Source organism: Microtus ochrogaster, chromosome 1, assembly GCF_000317375.1.
Source record: "Microtus ochrogaster isolate Prairie Vole_2 chromosome 1, MicOch1.0, whole genome shotgun sequence".
Classification (NCBI taxonomy): Eukaryota; Metazoa; Chordata; class Mammalia; order Rodentia; family Cricetidae; genus Microtus; species Microtus ochrogaster.
The window spans coordinates 11,703,501-11,719,904 of NC_022009.1; the positions used below are offsets into that span (position 1 = coordinate 11,703,501).

The 16,404-nt window shown below is 45.6% G+C and overlaps 1 protein-coding gene across 1 annotated transcript in view; it reads left to right on the plus strand.

Moving 5' to 3' along the window:
* The window catches only part of Prkch (protein kinase C eta), a 203,559-nt gene that overhangs the window by 99,850 nt on the left and 87,305 nt on the right, over positions 1-16,404 (plus strand). Inside the window, exons 3-7 of the mRNA XM_013346887.2 lie at positions 6,395-6,545; positions 7,833-7,867; positions 10,204-10,292; positions 11,802-11,931; positions 13,993-14,120. Coding sequence (XP_013202341.2) covers positions 6,395-6,545; positions 7,833-7,867; positions 10,204-10,292; positions 11,802-11,931; positions 13,993-14,120 — 533 coding nt within the window. The remainder of the gene's footprint in view (positions 1-6,394; positions 6,546-7,832; positions 7,868-10,203; positions 10,293-11,801; positions 11,932-13,992; positions 14,121-16,404) is intronic.

Genomic DNA, 16,404 nt, shown 5'->3' on the forward strand with positions numbered 1-16,404 from the left:
TCTTAGGTGTGTGCTTCCTCCCGTGGGTGGTGTGTGCTCACTAAAGTGAGTGCTTCCTCCCGTGGGTGGTGTGTGTTCTCTTAGGTGTGTGCTTCATGCACATCTAGTCTTTGTCCATGTCGCTGCTGTCTCGAACAGGGATCAGCTATATTCACATTTTCATATGTCATCCTTCCCAGAAAAAGCTCCATGATCAGACAGTGGCTTATTCTGTGTGTTTGATAAGATGAAGGCAAACTCTCCTGCTGTTCCACCTCATTCCCTTCCAGAGATATGCCTTGGCAGTATGTGGTAATTCTGGTTCTTTCGTGGCTAGTAACTTAGTTACTAGTCACCTCGAAGGTTTTCTGGTTGTTGTGCTCTTAATTGTTTTTTTCCCTATATATTTACAAATGATAAAGCAGCTTTCTTTCCTTCCTTCCTTCCTTCCTTCCTTCCTTCCTTCCTTCCTTCCTTCCTTTCTTCCTTCCTTTCTTCATCCCTTCCCTCTTTATTTTTTTCAAGACAGAGTTTCTCTGTAGCTTTGGAGCCTGTCCTAGAACTAGGTCTTATAGACCAGGCTGGTTTCAAACTCACAGAGATCCACCTGCCTCTGCCTCCCAAGTGCTGGGATTAAAGGTGTGCACCACTACCACCCTGCAAAAACAGCTTTTTCTATAGGATGAAAAAAAAAAGAAGAAGAGAAAGACATTGGTTAGTGTTACTCAGCAAGTTGACAGCAGTAAACAGAATCTGGTCTCTTCACTGATGTCATTGGCTGCTTGACCCCACTTAACCTTCCTCTTAGTTTCCGAGTTTCCAGAAAATCTATTGCTTCCCAGGGATACCAGGAGACTTGATGTGAATGAAGGGCACACAGAGAGAAAGAAAGTTAAAGATGCAAGCATTGCTCTTGCCCTGTATCAGAATCCTCCAAAAATATTTTCATATAAAATAGCAAATCAGGCTGGTGTAACAAAGAACGTATGCGGGTGCAGCAGTTACCTCTTTTGAGGTAAAGTTAAAGCCAATTTAAAGAGACATCAGAGCCCCATGCAGCCTCTGCGGAGCCTCACATGATGTAAGTTTCGGTGCAGAACAATGTTTTGCAAATGAACCCTTACCATGGTATTGCATAGGGACTGCTAGTCATATGAACCTTACCATGGTATTGCACGGGGACTGCTAGTCATATGAATACTCAGAAGTTCTCAAAAATAAGTATGTGGGTTAGCAGGCAGGTTTGCAACACTGAAATGTTGTCAAGAAAGGTTCCTTTTCATTACACTGCCAGGCTTGCCCTGCACCCTGTCCCTGTCACAGGCAGCTCCTGAAGGGGTGTATCAGGGCTGCAAGGCTGCTGACCCCTGGAGACTGGAATGTGCATTTCCTTGCTGGGGCGCCAGGCCAGCTTCCTATTTATTTAAGAGGCCCTGGGCACCTTGGGAGCCAAGCAGAAGTTGTGATGCAAGTTTTAGCTGCCAAGCATGTTAAAGTTGCCTAACGTGTCTGACTAAAATACTATTTAAAAGATTTCTCAAAGGCCTGGTGATGTAAGCCCCAACAGGATTAGGTAGTCTTTTATAGTCCTTTAAATTCCAACCTAAGTAAATAGAAAGCAGGTACAGACGTTGAGGGAGTTCCCTTTGTCCTCCGGCTGTAAAGTGGGGTGCAAGTCTGCAATGGGGTGGACAGAATACAGCGGGGAGTTCTCTCTCCTCTTCCTATGCAAAGCATCAAGCAAGAGAATGGTGACAGTGAGCGCCACTGCGGATGATGCAGACTTCAGGGGTTTTTGTTTGGTTGGTTTTTCCAAGAGACAGGGTTTCTCTTTGTAGCCTTGGCTGTCCTGGAACTCACTCTGTAGACCAGGCTGGCTTCAAACTCACAGAGGTCCCCTGCCTCCATCTCCCAAGTGTTGGGATTAAAGGTGTGAGCCACCATCCCCTGCTGACTTCAGAGTTTCTATGTGGCCAAATGTCTTGCAGAGTCGTGCGTGTGTGTGTACATGCACGCGCGTGCGTGTGTGTGTGTGTGTGTGTGTGTGTGTGTGTGTGTTCATGCACATTTGCATTTGAAGCAAAAAGGGGCACATGGACAAGAATGCAGGAAATAGTGAGTGGCATGTAGGTAGAGTCCTTGCGTAGGCATGAAGTGTGCAGGACCCGCAGAAGCCTGGCTCACAGGGTTGGGGTATAGAAGAGATAGGGATACATTCTCGGGCTGCTGTGGTACAGGTAGGGGGCATTTTACCTTCCTGAGGGTTTGATGGAGGCTGCTGGGTTCTGAGGCAGGTAGGATAAAGGTAAGTCGAGTTGGAAAACAAAAAGAAGTATTGTGGGAAGGATGTAAGACGGGAGCGGCATAAAGGTCAGCCACAAGTAGATTCTGCTACGATTTCTGGTTAGAAGGAATCTGGGAAGTTCTTGGTTCAGGCTGCCACTCTGCAGATAGCCACAGAGGAAACACAGAGAGTTTGATCATGAAATATTAAGAATGCAACTGAACTGACCTTTTAGTCCATCTTTGTAGTAGGAAAGGAGTAAATGAACAGGTTCTTGGTAATTAGACTCCTACAGAGAATCTAATTTGTATGTAGATGTGGTAAGTGTTTAGTATTGCAATACTTACCCACTTTGTGACTGAGCTGTGTCTTAGGCCAATGGCTAGACATGGGGCGATACCTTCAGCCTCATTTTGTCATCTCTCCACCAGGGAACCTTAGAACCTCTTCACTTGGGGGTTACAGAGTGACTTCTGGTAGGGCACTAGGGAACGGGAGGGGGCAGTAGGCTGCTTCTGTCCAACACTGCAGGAACCTGGCAGGACTATTGGCTATGGCACTCTCCACAGGGCACAGCACCGTGGTGCATCTTATCTTCTTGAGACAGAAAGCATGAGAGAGAAAGAAATTAGGTGGTGTGTTAGAGACTGCAAATTCCTCACCCACAGGGTGAGCCAGATACAATTTTAACTGTATCAGAGCCTCTGAATTCACTGGCCTTTTAGCCAAATTCATTTGGACTCCTCTTGCATTTTCTTCTTTGGGCTTTCTAATTTAGACCCTGCTTCCCTCAATCCTTTCCTTGTGTATATCAGCTGTACAAGATAGGGGTTACTTTTGCCGTCTCCATACGTGAGTAGAGGAGACTTGGCTTACATTGACCTCTCTGGTTACCCACGCTCATCTCTCTCTGTGTTCCTTTTTGCTTTCTTGTCTGTTTAGGCTACTTTAAATTTAAGAACTTTTTAAAATTTAGACTCTTGCTCTGTTGATGACCCTCAGTCCTCTGGGCTCCAGCAGTCTCAGCCTCCTGGGTGCCTGAGACCATAGGTGTGCCATTGCACCTAGCTGACCCCACTTCTACTGGAGAAGAATACAGCGGTTGTTAACTAGATAGCCTATATGTTCTTGTTTCCTGATGTGTGTGTGTGTGTGTGTGTGTGTGTGTGTGTGTGTGTGTGTGTGTACACATACATATATGCTTTAGCAAAACAAAAATCCTCCAAGTTGATTGCTGGATATGAGGAAATGTACATTTAACAGGCATTAGTCTCCCCCTGAATATCTCTGAAATATAGCTTTGGTTTTTGAATGCCATGTTGTGTTGCTTTGTGTTGAGTGTTTTGAATATGGTACTCAACGACCCTTCCCAGACAGAGCAAGGAAGACTATGCTGGCTGGTCTGTACGTAGGAGTCTTGAGGCTTGGTCACCAAGAACGTACCACAACTCCTGGCCAGGTTAGGGTCTCGGCTTATCCTCCTGCAAGCCACTTTTAACACAGACACAGTTCTCTTCATGTTTATGAATTTAAAAGGGTTTAGTTTTATTCTGAAGTAGTTGTCTTACATAGGATTTGATGTACTGATGTGTTTATTGACTATTTTCATAGTTTTAAATTTGTATTTTATAATCTCTGCCTCATTTTTACTTAATTGTTTGCTTATTTCTTTTACTAGTTCCTTCTATCATCTCCCTCCCTCCCTCCGTCCCTCCCTTCCTCCATCCCTCCATCCCTCCCTCCCTCTCTCACTCCATCCCTCCCTCCCTCCCTCTCTCCCTCCTTCCCTCCTTCCTTCCTTCCTTCCTTCCTTCCTTCCCTCCCTCCCTCTCTTCCTTCTCTAGGGTCTAGGGTATTTTAGCCAAGCGCTTTACCCTGTTCTGTTTCTAGTCTTCTTTGTTACTTGAACTTGTGATCCTCCTGGCTCAGCCTCCCAACTAGCTAGATTTCAGGCCTGTGCCACCATAACAGGTTGATTTTGACATGTCCTAAGGAGTCACCCTCTGCCATGTATTGCAAACCCCTTTTCTCTAGGGTTTGTTTCTATCAACTTTTTTCTTTGTATGTTTTACCAAGCAGACTTTATTTCGAATCGTGAATCTGTTCATCTTTTAAGTCATTAGGGTTTCGCTACCTTTCCTCCATCTTAGGAGGATACTATTTTTCTGTGCTTTTCTTATTTTTCTACAATTCCTCAATAACATATATCTGAGATTGACCTGATTGGTTTCTGTGAACTTGACACAAACCTAGACATACCAAAGAAGAGGGATCTTAATTGAAATGATGCCTCCTTGGGGCAAGTTTATAGAGATTTTCTTGATTATATAGGCTGACATGGGAGCGTCCAGCCTCTGTGGATTGTGCCACCTTTGGACATGTAGGTGGTCCTACATGGTATAGGAAATCAGGCTGAGCAAGCCATGAGGAACAGGCCAGTAAGCAGCGCCCCTCCATGGCCTCTGCTTCAGCTCCTGCCTCCAGACTCCTGCTCTGATCCCCTTGGTGATGGAGTGTGACCTGAGAGTAATTGGCCAAAGTAAACTATGTTCTTCCCAATTTTGGTTGCTTTTGGTCATGGTGTTTTAGGCAACACCCTAACTGAGACAGGCTATTTTAGCAATTGGGTGCAAAGTTACAGCCAGATAGCAAATTCTGGTGCTTTGCTTACATAGAAGGTGATCGACATTGATGATATTGTACCGTATTAACTTAATAGCTAGCTATAAGAAGGGGTTTCGAATGGGGGTTTCGAATGTTCTCATAATGAAGAAATAATAACTGTTTGAGATGATGGGTAATCTAGTCATACTGTATCGAGCAGTTCACAACGAATAAATAAATATCTTGAAGCATTGTTCCATACGTTGCTCACAGTTATTATCTGTCAATCTTCTATTTTTTCTAGATTTCAAAATTATTATTAATATATTCTTGCGTAGCTCCTTAAATTTTCTTTATACCAGTTATTTGCTTAAAAAACATCATGAGGAAGTCAGCTTCACTCTGTTCCTCCCAAGTCTCTGCATATGTTGGGGAAAGGCTCATATAATGATGTGGAAGACATCACTCACCATCTTTAGATGTTACCCAGCTTTTGAGGCCTTCAGATTAGGAGCCACTAGTTTTAAATATCAGATTAGAAAATTCTGAACCCACCCCAGGTTACTTCCCCCTTAATCAAGGCTAACAGAGGTGGTTCTGTGCAGTCTGTGTTGGTGAGATGTGGAGAGAGATTGTTTCCCTCATCAGCTCACGGCTGGAACCGAGGTATCAGACAGCTGTATGAGGAGTGGAAGACCATGCATCAGACCCCTGGGAAACTCCTGTCTGTGCTGGGGAATTAGCCCAAGATAGCCTATGTTCAACAGACAATAGGATCCCAGGAGGTCACATGGTCTAACCTTAGAGTAAGGGTTCTGACAAGCCTGCCCATACATCCTATGATTCCCAAGTACTTGGGAAGCTGAGACAGGAGAATCAAAGACTCAAGGTCTACCTGGGCTCTGGAATGTGACCCTGTATCTAAATAAAAGGTAGAAGGGGGCTGAGTAGGCCATCTAGTGGCAGAGTGCTTGCCAAGCGTGTGTAAGGCCCTGAATCCAATCCCAGTGACACAGAGATGAATGAGCTAATATAATAATCCTAAGGTCATTAGAGAAGTGTATTTTCTAAGACATTTTCAACCTTGAAGAAAGAAAAATAATTTAGAGAGTACGTAAGGTGTCTGACTTGCTCATTTATTTAGTCTGATTCATTACAGTTCATTCATATATTGTCTATATGTATTGTAGTACTTCAGAGTGTGTGCATCTGTGTGTATAGGCACACACGTGTGTGCATGTGGAGGTCAGAGGTCAACACTGGGTATCTTCCTCTGTCACCACCTTAAATTTTGTGAGTGTCTCTTACTGAACCTGGAGCTCACCGATTGGCTAAACTAGTTAGCCGAGGAGCCCCGGAGTTCCCACTGTCTTCATCCCTGCTCCCCCAGACCTGAGATTACAGACCCGTGTCAGCATGCCCAGTTTCTTTAAGTGGGTGCGGGGGATTTGAACTTAGGTCCTGATGCTTGTGTGGCGAGTCCTTTCCAAGTCATAGCCTCAGCCCATTTCCCTTGCTCACCCACAGCCACCCTCCAGAGAGACCGCATCTTCAAGCATTTCACCAGGAAGCGCCAACGGGCTATGCGAAGGCGCGTCCATCAGGTCAATGGACACAAGTTTATGGCCACATACCTGAGGCAGCCCACCTACTGTTCTCACTGCCGGGAGTTCATCTGGTAAGACGCCCCACTGACACTCAGCCCCCTCCCCTCCACATCCCCAGCCTCTGGCTGTGCGAGGTGCCCTCGGCGTGTGTCTGGTTTCAGGAGAACGCATGTATAGATGAGGAGGAATGTTCTTTGGACCTGACCTTTGTCTCCTCTGTTAATGTATTGGCCTCTTAATCCCACTGCTAAAGCTACAGCAACAAAACAAAATCATTTATGGATCCAAATGTTAGCTATCATTTCTTACACTGTTAACTCCATTGAAGGTGCTGATGAATCCAAGATATGGATCAGAGAGACAGAAGCTAATCAATTGATAAATCAGAAAAGCTTCCTGAGGAAAGAGGAAAATTAACAGTATTGCTTGGAAGAAGGTGTGGCTCAAGCGAGGAGTTATAGGAAATAATTTTTGGGAGAAAAGCCTAGTTGTCAGTAGTGTCCAAACACATAGCATATAGTGCAAGTTCATAGCCTTTAGTGGTCCTACACCACAGTCTAACCTCCAGCAATTAGGAACTAATGTAATTAAAGGCCAAGAAATTCTAAAGACTTGGGGCAATGTCTTACAAGATGTAAAACTGAGCAAGCAGTGGCAAGTCTATAGCAGAAATTAATGTAAACAATAGTTACTTTCATTGAGAGTCAGGATTAAAGCACACTTATGGCATTTGTAAATAGAATTGCTCCTCCTCCACACCAACACACACACACACACACACACACACACACACACACACACTTCCATAGAACATTGCAGGGAAAGACCATAAATCAAGCTATGGACCGACAGGAGATAGTGGTAACACTCCTGCCCCCCTGTGGACGCCAGAGGGAAACGTAGGGATAAGACAAGGGAGAGTGCTGAGGGCTGGTAGCTGCAGTACTGTGGTGTGCTTAGTGTGTGCACATGAGCATGCGCACACATGTGTGTGTGTGTGTCTGACTGACTCTCTACATGTGTTTACTGCCATCCTTGTGCGAGAGGCGCTCGTGGCTAAGGTCAGCCTCCCCACGGTTTTCACTAAGGATTCAGGAGACAGCTGACCATAGGTGGCACAGGAACCCTCACCCCCTACCTTTCCTTTCGCCGGGGCATTTTAACCCACCAGCTGCTGTTCTTTGCGCCTACTCGTACTGAACAAGGGCTTGGAACCCCACACTGTCTGTGCCTCTTCCCCGAAGTGATGCTTTCCCTAAGGGACCAGAGAACACACTGCATCTTGAGAGCTGTAATTACAGACGCCATTGCTGAACTGTTTGACTGACAGTAGTTTTTTTCCCTTTTGTCTTGAACAGGGGAGTGTTTGGGAAACAGGGCTATCAATGCCAAGGTAAGAAAACATGTCTACAACCATGTCTAATCGTGTTCTTCCCTGTAAATATGGCAATGCCAAGAACAAACAGGCCAGGCTGCCTGTTACCCATCAATACTGTGACAACTCTCCCCAAGTCACATGGCACCCGTGTGGCAACTCTAGTTCTTACCAGACCCCAGACCCTGGATGCTTTGACCATATGGAGGGAATTTGTTCATTTCTAAAGTAAGGACGTTCAGAAGAGTTTAGCTGCTTCAAGTTTGCCTCTTCAGAAACACGAGAGGACAAAGAAGTAGTACCAAGCCTACCCTTGGAGTCTTGAATATGAAATTTTGTTTTCACATAACAGTGTTGGCAGGGTGAGCCTTTGAAAGTTGATTGATGTGTTTATGTCACCTGCATAAGGTATAGATACTATTATCCAAATTAGCTTTATTTTTTAGACTTACGATTTCAGGGGAAAAAAACAAAAAAATGAGGTGGCTCAGTGGTTAAGAGCACTTACTGCTCTTGCAGAGGACCCCCAAAGTTCAGTTCCCAGCACCTGCATGGCTACTCATACTGTGTCAAATCCAGTTTGGAGATCTGATGCCCTCTTCTGGTCTCCATGGGCACTGCATGCATGTGCTGCACAGCTGCACAATCCAAACACCCATAAACATAAAATAAAATATTTAAATGAGATATTAGCATGTACCAGGCCGTGGTCCTGCTCCCTAGCACAATCAATCAATCAATCAATCAATCAATCAATCAAGCAATCAATCAATCTGTCAATGTGAGGAGACTTTTACAATTAAATACCTCTCATGTTCACAAGTCGAAGGTAAAATCAGCTTACTAGTATTCTTGCAGACATAGGAAAAGGTGAAATGGAAATGGGAAAGAAATTTCCTCCCAGGCAAGTCCATGTTGGGCTGGATCCACTTGGCCCTTCGTGCGTACTTCACTTGCTGTCGGCCTGAATGTCATTGGTCTGAATATTAGTGCTGGGCATTTTGACTTCTCCCTCCAGGTGATTGGTAACTCAGCACCACATGGTCTATATTGGTAGTCCACACGTGAATAAGAAAATCCTGCTGGGAGTGGTGGTGCACACCTTTAATCCCAACACTCAGGAGGCAGAGACTGGCCAGACTCTGTGAGTTAGAGGTCAGCCTGATCTACAGAGGGAGTTCCAGGACAGGCTTCGAAGATACAGAGAAACCCTGTCTTGAAAAAAAAAATCCCATTTCTTCTTTGAAGGAGGTGGTGTAGTGTGTTTTTTCACTTAGGAGAACTGATTGAGACACCCTCTTGAATCTAATTTTTACTTTTACACGTGAAAAATTCCACTGAAGTCTCCAAGTTAGGAGAAATGAGCATGTGATTAATATAGCAGCTGTAACTGATGTCCTCACACATTTTTAAAACAAAAACCAAAAACAAAAGAATCATCCTGCCAGCTCACAATGGGATTAAACTTGAAACCAATAACAGAAAGATACCTGAAACCTTCATTATTCGAAAAGAAAACACTGCATTCTAGGTAGCACAGGAGGCAAAGAAAGCTTACAAGAACATCTTTAAAAAATCTTGCATTAAATAAAAATGAATAATATAAAAGCAGGTGGGGCACAGAGAAAGCCATACTCAAATGGGAAATTTGTATCATTACGTGTACTTAGAGTACTACTCAGCAGTCTGAATACTCAGGAAGTTGGATGAGCCATTCATTTTTTTTTTAAATTGCCCACTGAGCACTCAGAACAATGCAGGCAATTGCGGGTAGACCTCAGCCATGTGTGGAAGATTTGAAGGAAGGGGCGGTCTGAGGGGCTATGGGAATCGGAGCGGGGAGACAGGTAGAAAATATTTTCTTGGGTGAGTTATTCTTTGAGTTTTATCTTATTATAAATGTTAGCTACCATGCAAGAGACAAAGGAGGAACACTTCTAGAAAGCTCATACAGTTTAATTTTATTGAAGTCAATGGGTCTCATAGATAGAAGGGTGATGTTAAGTAGCACAGTGGCCCCTGAGGGGTCTGGAACCTGGCTGGGTTTGAACACTGGTGATGGTGGTGAGATGGCGCTGGACATGTTCAGTCCTGCGACCAGGGTCATACTGTGAAGAGATTCCTCCGAAGCTGGGTGCAGGATGCAGTGCAGTCAGGAAGAAGGGAGCAGCTCAGGACAGGGTGGCAGACAGTTTGCGCTGAAACAAAGGTCTTCCTAGAGTGGTGTCCACAGATGCAGGAAGGAGGAGAGCACTGGCTGCCAGTCACTGGCATGGGCAGCTTTGGTTGCCTGCTGCAGCCGACTGTCCCGGGAGCATCTGATCGATGTGTAATTGCTGGATTTAATTTTCTAGTGTGCACCTGCGTCGTCCATAAACGCTGCCATCATCTCATTGTCACAGCCTGCACTTGCCAAAACAATATTAACAAAGTGGATGCCAAGGTAAGAGAAGGCTGGTCTGCTGATTAAGCACCCAATCTCCCCACCCCCCCACCCCATATGCTCTCCCTCTTCCCTCTCTCCCTACTTTTCCTGCCTCCTTTCTCCACCCTCACCCCTCCCCTCAGTCTTCCCATAATCCTTAGAACCCACAGTGGGGCTGGAATCTGCATTTCTGCTCTCTTGTGATTCGGCCTCAGCTTGGGTAGCAGTGACTTTGTCTCGCTATGACAAAATGCCCTACTCATAACTAACTGACAGGAGCCAGGTTTATGTTGTCTCATGGGGTCAGAAGTTTCAGACTCTCAGCATGGGGAGGGGTCCGTGGAAGAGAACAGCTCTTAGCAGGGTGGAGAGGAAGCTACCCCTGGAACTTTGGGTGGGGCATTACTTGTAAAGTTCTGCCACTAAGAATAGCTTTTTTTTTTTTTTAAAAAAAAAAAAGTTAGATCCCACCTCCTAGTGACTCTGTGGCCATGCCAAATAGCTCCCTCCACTGGCTAGGAACCCCTTGTGTTCTGAACACAAGCTGGTGAGACAGAGCTCTACACCTTGCAAGGACCCAATCAGTGGTCAGCTGTGCAAAGCCGTATATGCCACTTGCACCATTATACTCCGTGCTCTGGTGGAAAGACAGACACCAAGCTTGGACAAGCACCTGGATTGGAATGCTGAGTCTGGCTTCCATAGTGATGCTCTGGCAGCTCAGAGTCTCTCTGTGCATCAGCCTGAAACATCTAGGCCTCACTCAGGCATATTAGCAGCGGTTAAATAGAACTGACAAGTATATTAACTGTAAATAATGCTTGCTAAGCAAAGAGGCCCAGAGCCTCCTTCAGCTTCATAGGAACTCCAGGAAAATGTCTCAGTGTGTCTCAATGCTCCCGTTGCATTTGCCTGGGGTGGGTATATGTTCTAAATTCCAGAGGGAGAAACCAGGGGGAGTGTGGTTGACATTTAGTGGACTTGCAGATGCTTGGGGAAGTCCAACTTGGGGACATGCAGGGTAGGGACACAACACACAGGGATATGAGCTGGAAAGAGGCCAGGAGAGTCCACAGAGGAGCCGTCATTGTCTTGTCCTTTCTCATGGTGCACCTGTAGCTGTGGCTTCGAACTGTGAGGCTGACAATAGAGCATATGGGGAGGAGGTCCGTGAGACATGGCACGTGAGGAAACTCCGTTCAGTCTGCACTCGCATTGTCTAACTGCAAATGCCCCCGTGTCTTCTGAGTGACAGTTTCTAGAACTGAGAACTGTGATCTGAATATGAAAGTGAACAGGAACATTTTAATTTCTGTGTCTTTCTCCTAATGGCGAATGGTCTGACACGCACCTGCATCTCGATCCTTGTCTGGTTCATGAACAAAAGGTGCTAAGCTTGAGAGCTGAGCGTGGAAGGATAACCTACCGTGCTCGGGGGTTCTCGCGATACTTGGCATTCGCTGCGCTCCTCTTCCGGTTATTTCCAAACGCGTTCTGTGAGAGCTGAGCTTTCTCCTCTCCCTCCAGATTGCAGAGCAGCGCTTCGGAATCAATATCCCACACAAGTTCAACATTCACAACTACAAGGTGCCCACATTCTGCGATCACTGCGGCTCCTTGCTCTGGGGGATAATGCGACAAGGACTTCAGTGTAAAAGTAAGATGCAGAGGTTCCGGCCTCCCACGTCTCCATGGCAACATCACACGAGACACCTGCGGAGTTCTGTAGGCTCAAAATCTGACCCAGGGCTGAACTTTTACATGTCCCTATCTGAGTTGTGTCATTCACGTATCATTTGTTGAGCATGTCGTACGTGTAAAGAGAATGCTATCCGATCTCTAAAATAATATTAGAAGATTAAGTTAGATGTGAAATCCCGTGATCTACCATGCTGGCTGTTAGCTACTCATTGCTGAGTGTAGACTGAGCTCAAAGGCATTTGAAAGGGGCATTGGAGGAAGTGTGGGGAAGGAGGAAGAAGGTTCAGGTTCTAAGTAAGAACTGGTTCCCACTGAAGTAAGCAGCAGTTGGATGTCAGTGTAGCAGGAGCTGCGTGGGTGGTTGGCAAGAGCCCTGTGATGTGACTGAAGAGGCAGGTAGGGCAAAAAATGAAGCTTTGATGGTGGCTGGCATCTTACCAGCCATACCCAGTGCTGTTCAGAGCTCTTACTTCTTCAAAGGCTCCGAGTGTCTTGTTGGGGGTTGTTGGAGCTTTTGGCCTGGAGTTCATCTCCCCTTAATATGTGATTGTCTGACTGTCGTGGGGTCCACCTGAAGCCTTATCAAACACACACTCGGATGACAGCTTCCTCTTGGCTGTCTGGGATAGTCAGACTGCATCTGCCAACAGAAGGGACCAAATTCTAGTGAGGCACAGTGTGACACTTGCCTCTAATCCCATCACTCAGGAAACCAACATAGAAGGAGTGTCGGGGTTGATCTACACAGTGAGGTCCAGAGCAGCCTGGGGTACAGAGTAAGAAAAACAACACAAACAACAACAGCCGGGTTCTCTGCCCCTCTAGCATCTTTTTCATCCACCTGGAAAGGCAGCCAGCTCAGCCAGAGGCTGAGGCTGAGGCGGAGGCGTGGCTTGATGCTGGCCTGAGGGTCTCTTCTGAGTGAACCACTTCCTGATTTCTTCTATTTCCCGCTAGTATACAGATCCGTGCCTGGGACTGATCTTCTCTGTCCCCGGTTGCCCGAGAACAGCATACCTCCATTGACTTGGCTCCTACAACTTTTATTTGTATTGTGACAGGGTTGTTCTGAGAGGTCGTTGCAGTGCATGTCCCTCTGTGCCAGGCAATTTCCCACGGAGCTAATGCAGCTTAAGCTTCAGACCTCGCTCTGCTGGATGTGGCATTCTTTCTCATAAAGAAAGCGTCCCCAAAATGACAAGCTCAATCCCTGTAAAATCTAGTTTGTGGTGTGCTTCCGAAGACAGGCCGACACCATCAAAGAGGCGCTTGTCCCACGCGGCTTCAGTCGGGCCTTCCATCGGCAGGACCCACTTCCGGACACCAGATAGGAATTTATTTCTGCTGGTTAAACCTTAGAGCCTTCACGAGCACAAGAACCGTAGCTTGCTTTGCTCGCTGCTCCAAATGTCATCTGCCCTGACCTTCAAGCACTTTAAAAGTTGCTTTTTTGTCTTCCCCTACTTAACAGTTAGAACCACAACCCCACCGGATAGACTTTGTGGGCTAGGAGAGACACCTAACCACAGCAGTACCCAGAAAGGAGCTGTATGGAGCTCTCTCCCTCAGAAACCCCTCTCTACCTTGTTTGAACAGTGACCTTGCTGCAGCATGTAGACAGCTGCTTTTTATTTCACTGTTAATCAGAAGGAGGGAATAGGTCCGTTGGCATGATTCTTTGTTATCCAATCGCCTGCGATTGTCACCACGATGAACATTTTAATTGCTGTCGCCAAGGCAGCAGCGACCGTTACACTTGATTTAGATGAGTCTATCCCGTCAAGTCACAGTGAAAAGAATCGAAATCTGCTATTTGAAATCTGTTATTCTTTCGTAGGCTAGGATTTCTGCTTCTGCACAAATCAGAAATAGATAAAATGTCAGGAATTGTTCTGAGTATGGGTTTAATTCTGTGAGCTGACATTGTCAGCCTGCAGTATTCTTCCGTCTCAGTCCTTAGGCTTTTAATGTTCTCTACTGCACGGGATGACTCTGGATTCTGTTTTCTTCCCTCCAGTATGTAAAATGAATGTACATATTCGATGTCAGGCCAACGTGGCCCCAAACTGTGGGGTGAATGCGGTGGAGCTTGCCAAGACCCTGGCAGGAATGGGTCTCCAACCTGGAAATATTTCTCCAACCTCGGTAAGCCCTTTGCCTTTGGTTGCCTATTATTATCTATTTTTCAGGTGTGGTGAGCTCAGATGAAATACAGGAAACATAATCACAGCAAATACACTGAAAAGGTCTTCTGCATTTTTTAAGAAAAGTATTTCTCTCCCATCTAAGAGTTTTGTATGCAGTTAGGGCAATCAACAGTGAGGATGCACATGTATCAGGAAGGAATTCCTGTCCTTAAAATCAGCTTCCCATCAATTTGGTCAGGTAAAAATCTCAGAACGTAGGTGCCTAGAGTGTGCTCATGGCTGATGACCAAGCTGGACAACGGGCCAGTAGCCACAGGCCTCAGCCTCCTCATTTTCAAAGGGATTGCCTGTGCTTCTCCATTCCCGAGACTGCATCATGTATCCGGGGTTGAGAATCTGTCTGTCATGTTCTGCAGCTCACAGCTTCTTCCTCTGGACACTTGGCAGTGGGTGGAATGGTTCAGTTGCCCCGGCTGTGTGTGGTCCTGCATCCTCCCTAAGGGACATCCAACTGATGTCCATCAGAGCCTGGGCTGCTTCCCAGCTCTTACTTCTGCTTTTCAGCCTGTGTCTGCAGGGAACTGGGGATAGATAGCCATGCCTGGATGGCTGTGAGATCACAAAGAGGTAGGTGGAGAGCCAGTTCAGGAGAGGCCCAGACCCACCGTGAAGTCATCTCTGAGTGCTTTAGAAGGAAGTCCAGTCCCTCTGAGGTTCTTCCTAACTTAGGAAGCAGCAGTACTACCATTTCATTCCCTTTAACAGAAAGGCTCCTGCCGAGATCAGGGCTTGCACTGATGGTGCGCTTCAGGAAGGCACTGGCAAGTCCACCTCTCTGCCTGCTTGTGGGTAGGCAGGTAGGATGCTAAAACGGTGAGGTGGGGGTCCTAATGCATAGGATGGTTGGTCCTGAGAGGGAGCATTATGTATGTCAGAATGAAATAAGGCAGGCTATGTGACATAGTCCCAGAATGGGCAGTGCCTCCCTGTCTCTCAGACCAAGCACCTTTAATGCTATGGTATTTAATAGTGGGGAAACCAGATTTAATGCTGTGGTATTTAATAGTGGGGAGACCAGATTTACCTGCTGACAGCGCATCATTAAGAAGAGAGAATTATAAGTCACCAGAGAGAAAATCTGTTTTAAAAAGAGATTAAGGGAAAAAAAAAGAGATTAAGGAACGCAGGCTCTTGAGTTTTTAACTCCAACCAAGAATTCGGGTGGAGGAAGTAAAATTTAATCATTTTTCTATTTTTGAAAAGTTTGCAGGAGATTGAGAGGAGGGAATCTAGAAAAACCATTGTATTTTAAATATAACCCATTTTCTTATATTGTTATCCCTGTTTTATGGTGTTACATATTTTAGATCCTTGAAGGTACAGGCTGTGTCTTGGTTAGTTTATTTTCAACTTTTCTAACAAGTCCCAGCAGGGTCTAGAATCCAGGCCCAGCCTTTAAAACGAGGTGCGCTAAGAACGTCACAATTCGCATTCTCAGAGTGAAGGAGCAGCTCAGTGATAGAGAACATCTGAGCATGCACGAAGCCATGGGGGTCCAATCACAGCACCTCAAAAGACAAAAAAAAATTAAAAAATAAATAAACCCCAGTCAAACAAAAGCAGCCTCCTGGGGGCTGGAGAGATGACTCAACAGTTAAGAGAGAGTATTGTTTTTGATAGGATCAGAGTTCAGTTCCCAACACCCGTGTCAGGTGGGTCACAACCACCTAACTTCAACTCCAGGGAATCCAAAACCCTCCCCTGGCCTCCATGACACCTGCACACATGCCCACATGCCCACACACAGACACACACACAATTAAAAATAAATAGTTTAGAAGCAGCCCCGTGTTCTCAAAAGGCATTTAAAGATGTAAAAAGTAAATGTGACCATTTTGAAATAATACGATGATTTAGTAACATTTTACAATTTAGTATGGAAATGTGCGTCTGTATATTGTTTTAGAAATGTATAATGGAGAAGGCTGCTGAGATTTTAGATTTACCCACCATAATTCTTGCTGCCCCTCCTCTTTATTTATATAATTTAAGCTTTTGTCTTAAAAAAAAAAAAAAACATGCTGATCCTACTGCTGTGACTCTGAGCAAACATGAAAACCACTGTTTGCACGAAGTGGTCGCTAGGTGACTCTCCTGGAATTGACTGCTCTTAGAGAAGCCATTGCAGAAGAAACCAGTGACCAGCCTAAGTTACTGGCATCATTGCAGAAGAAACCAGTGACCAGCCTAAGTCACTGGCATCATTGCAGAAGAAACCAGTG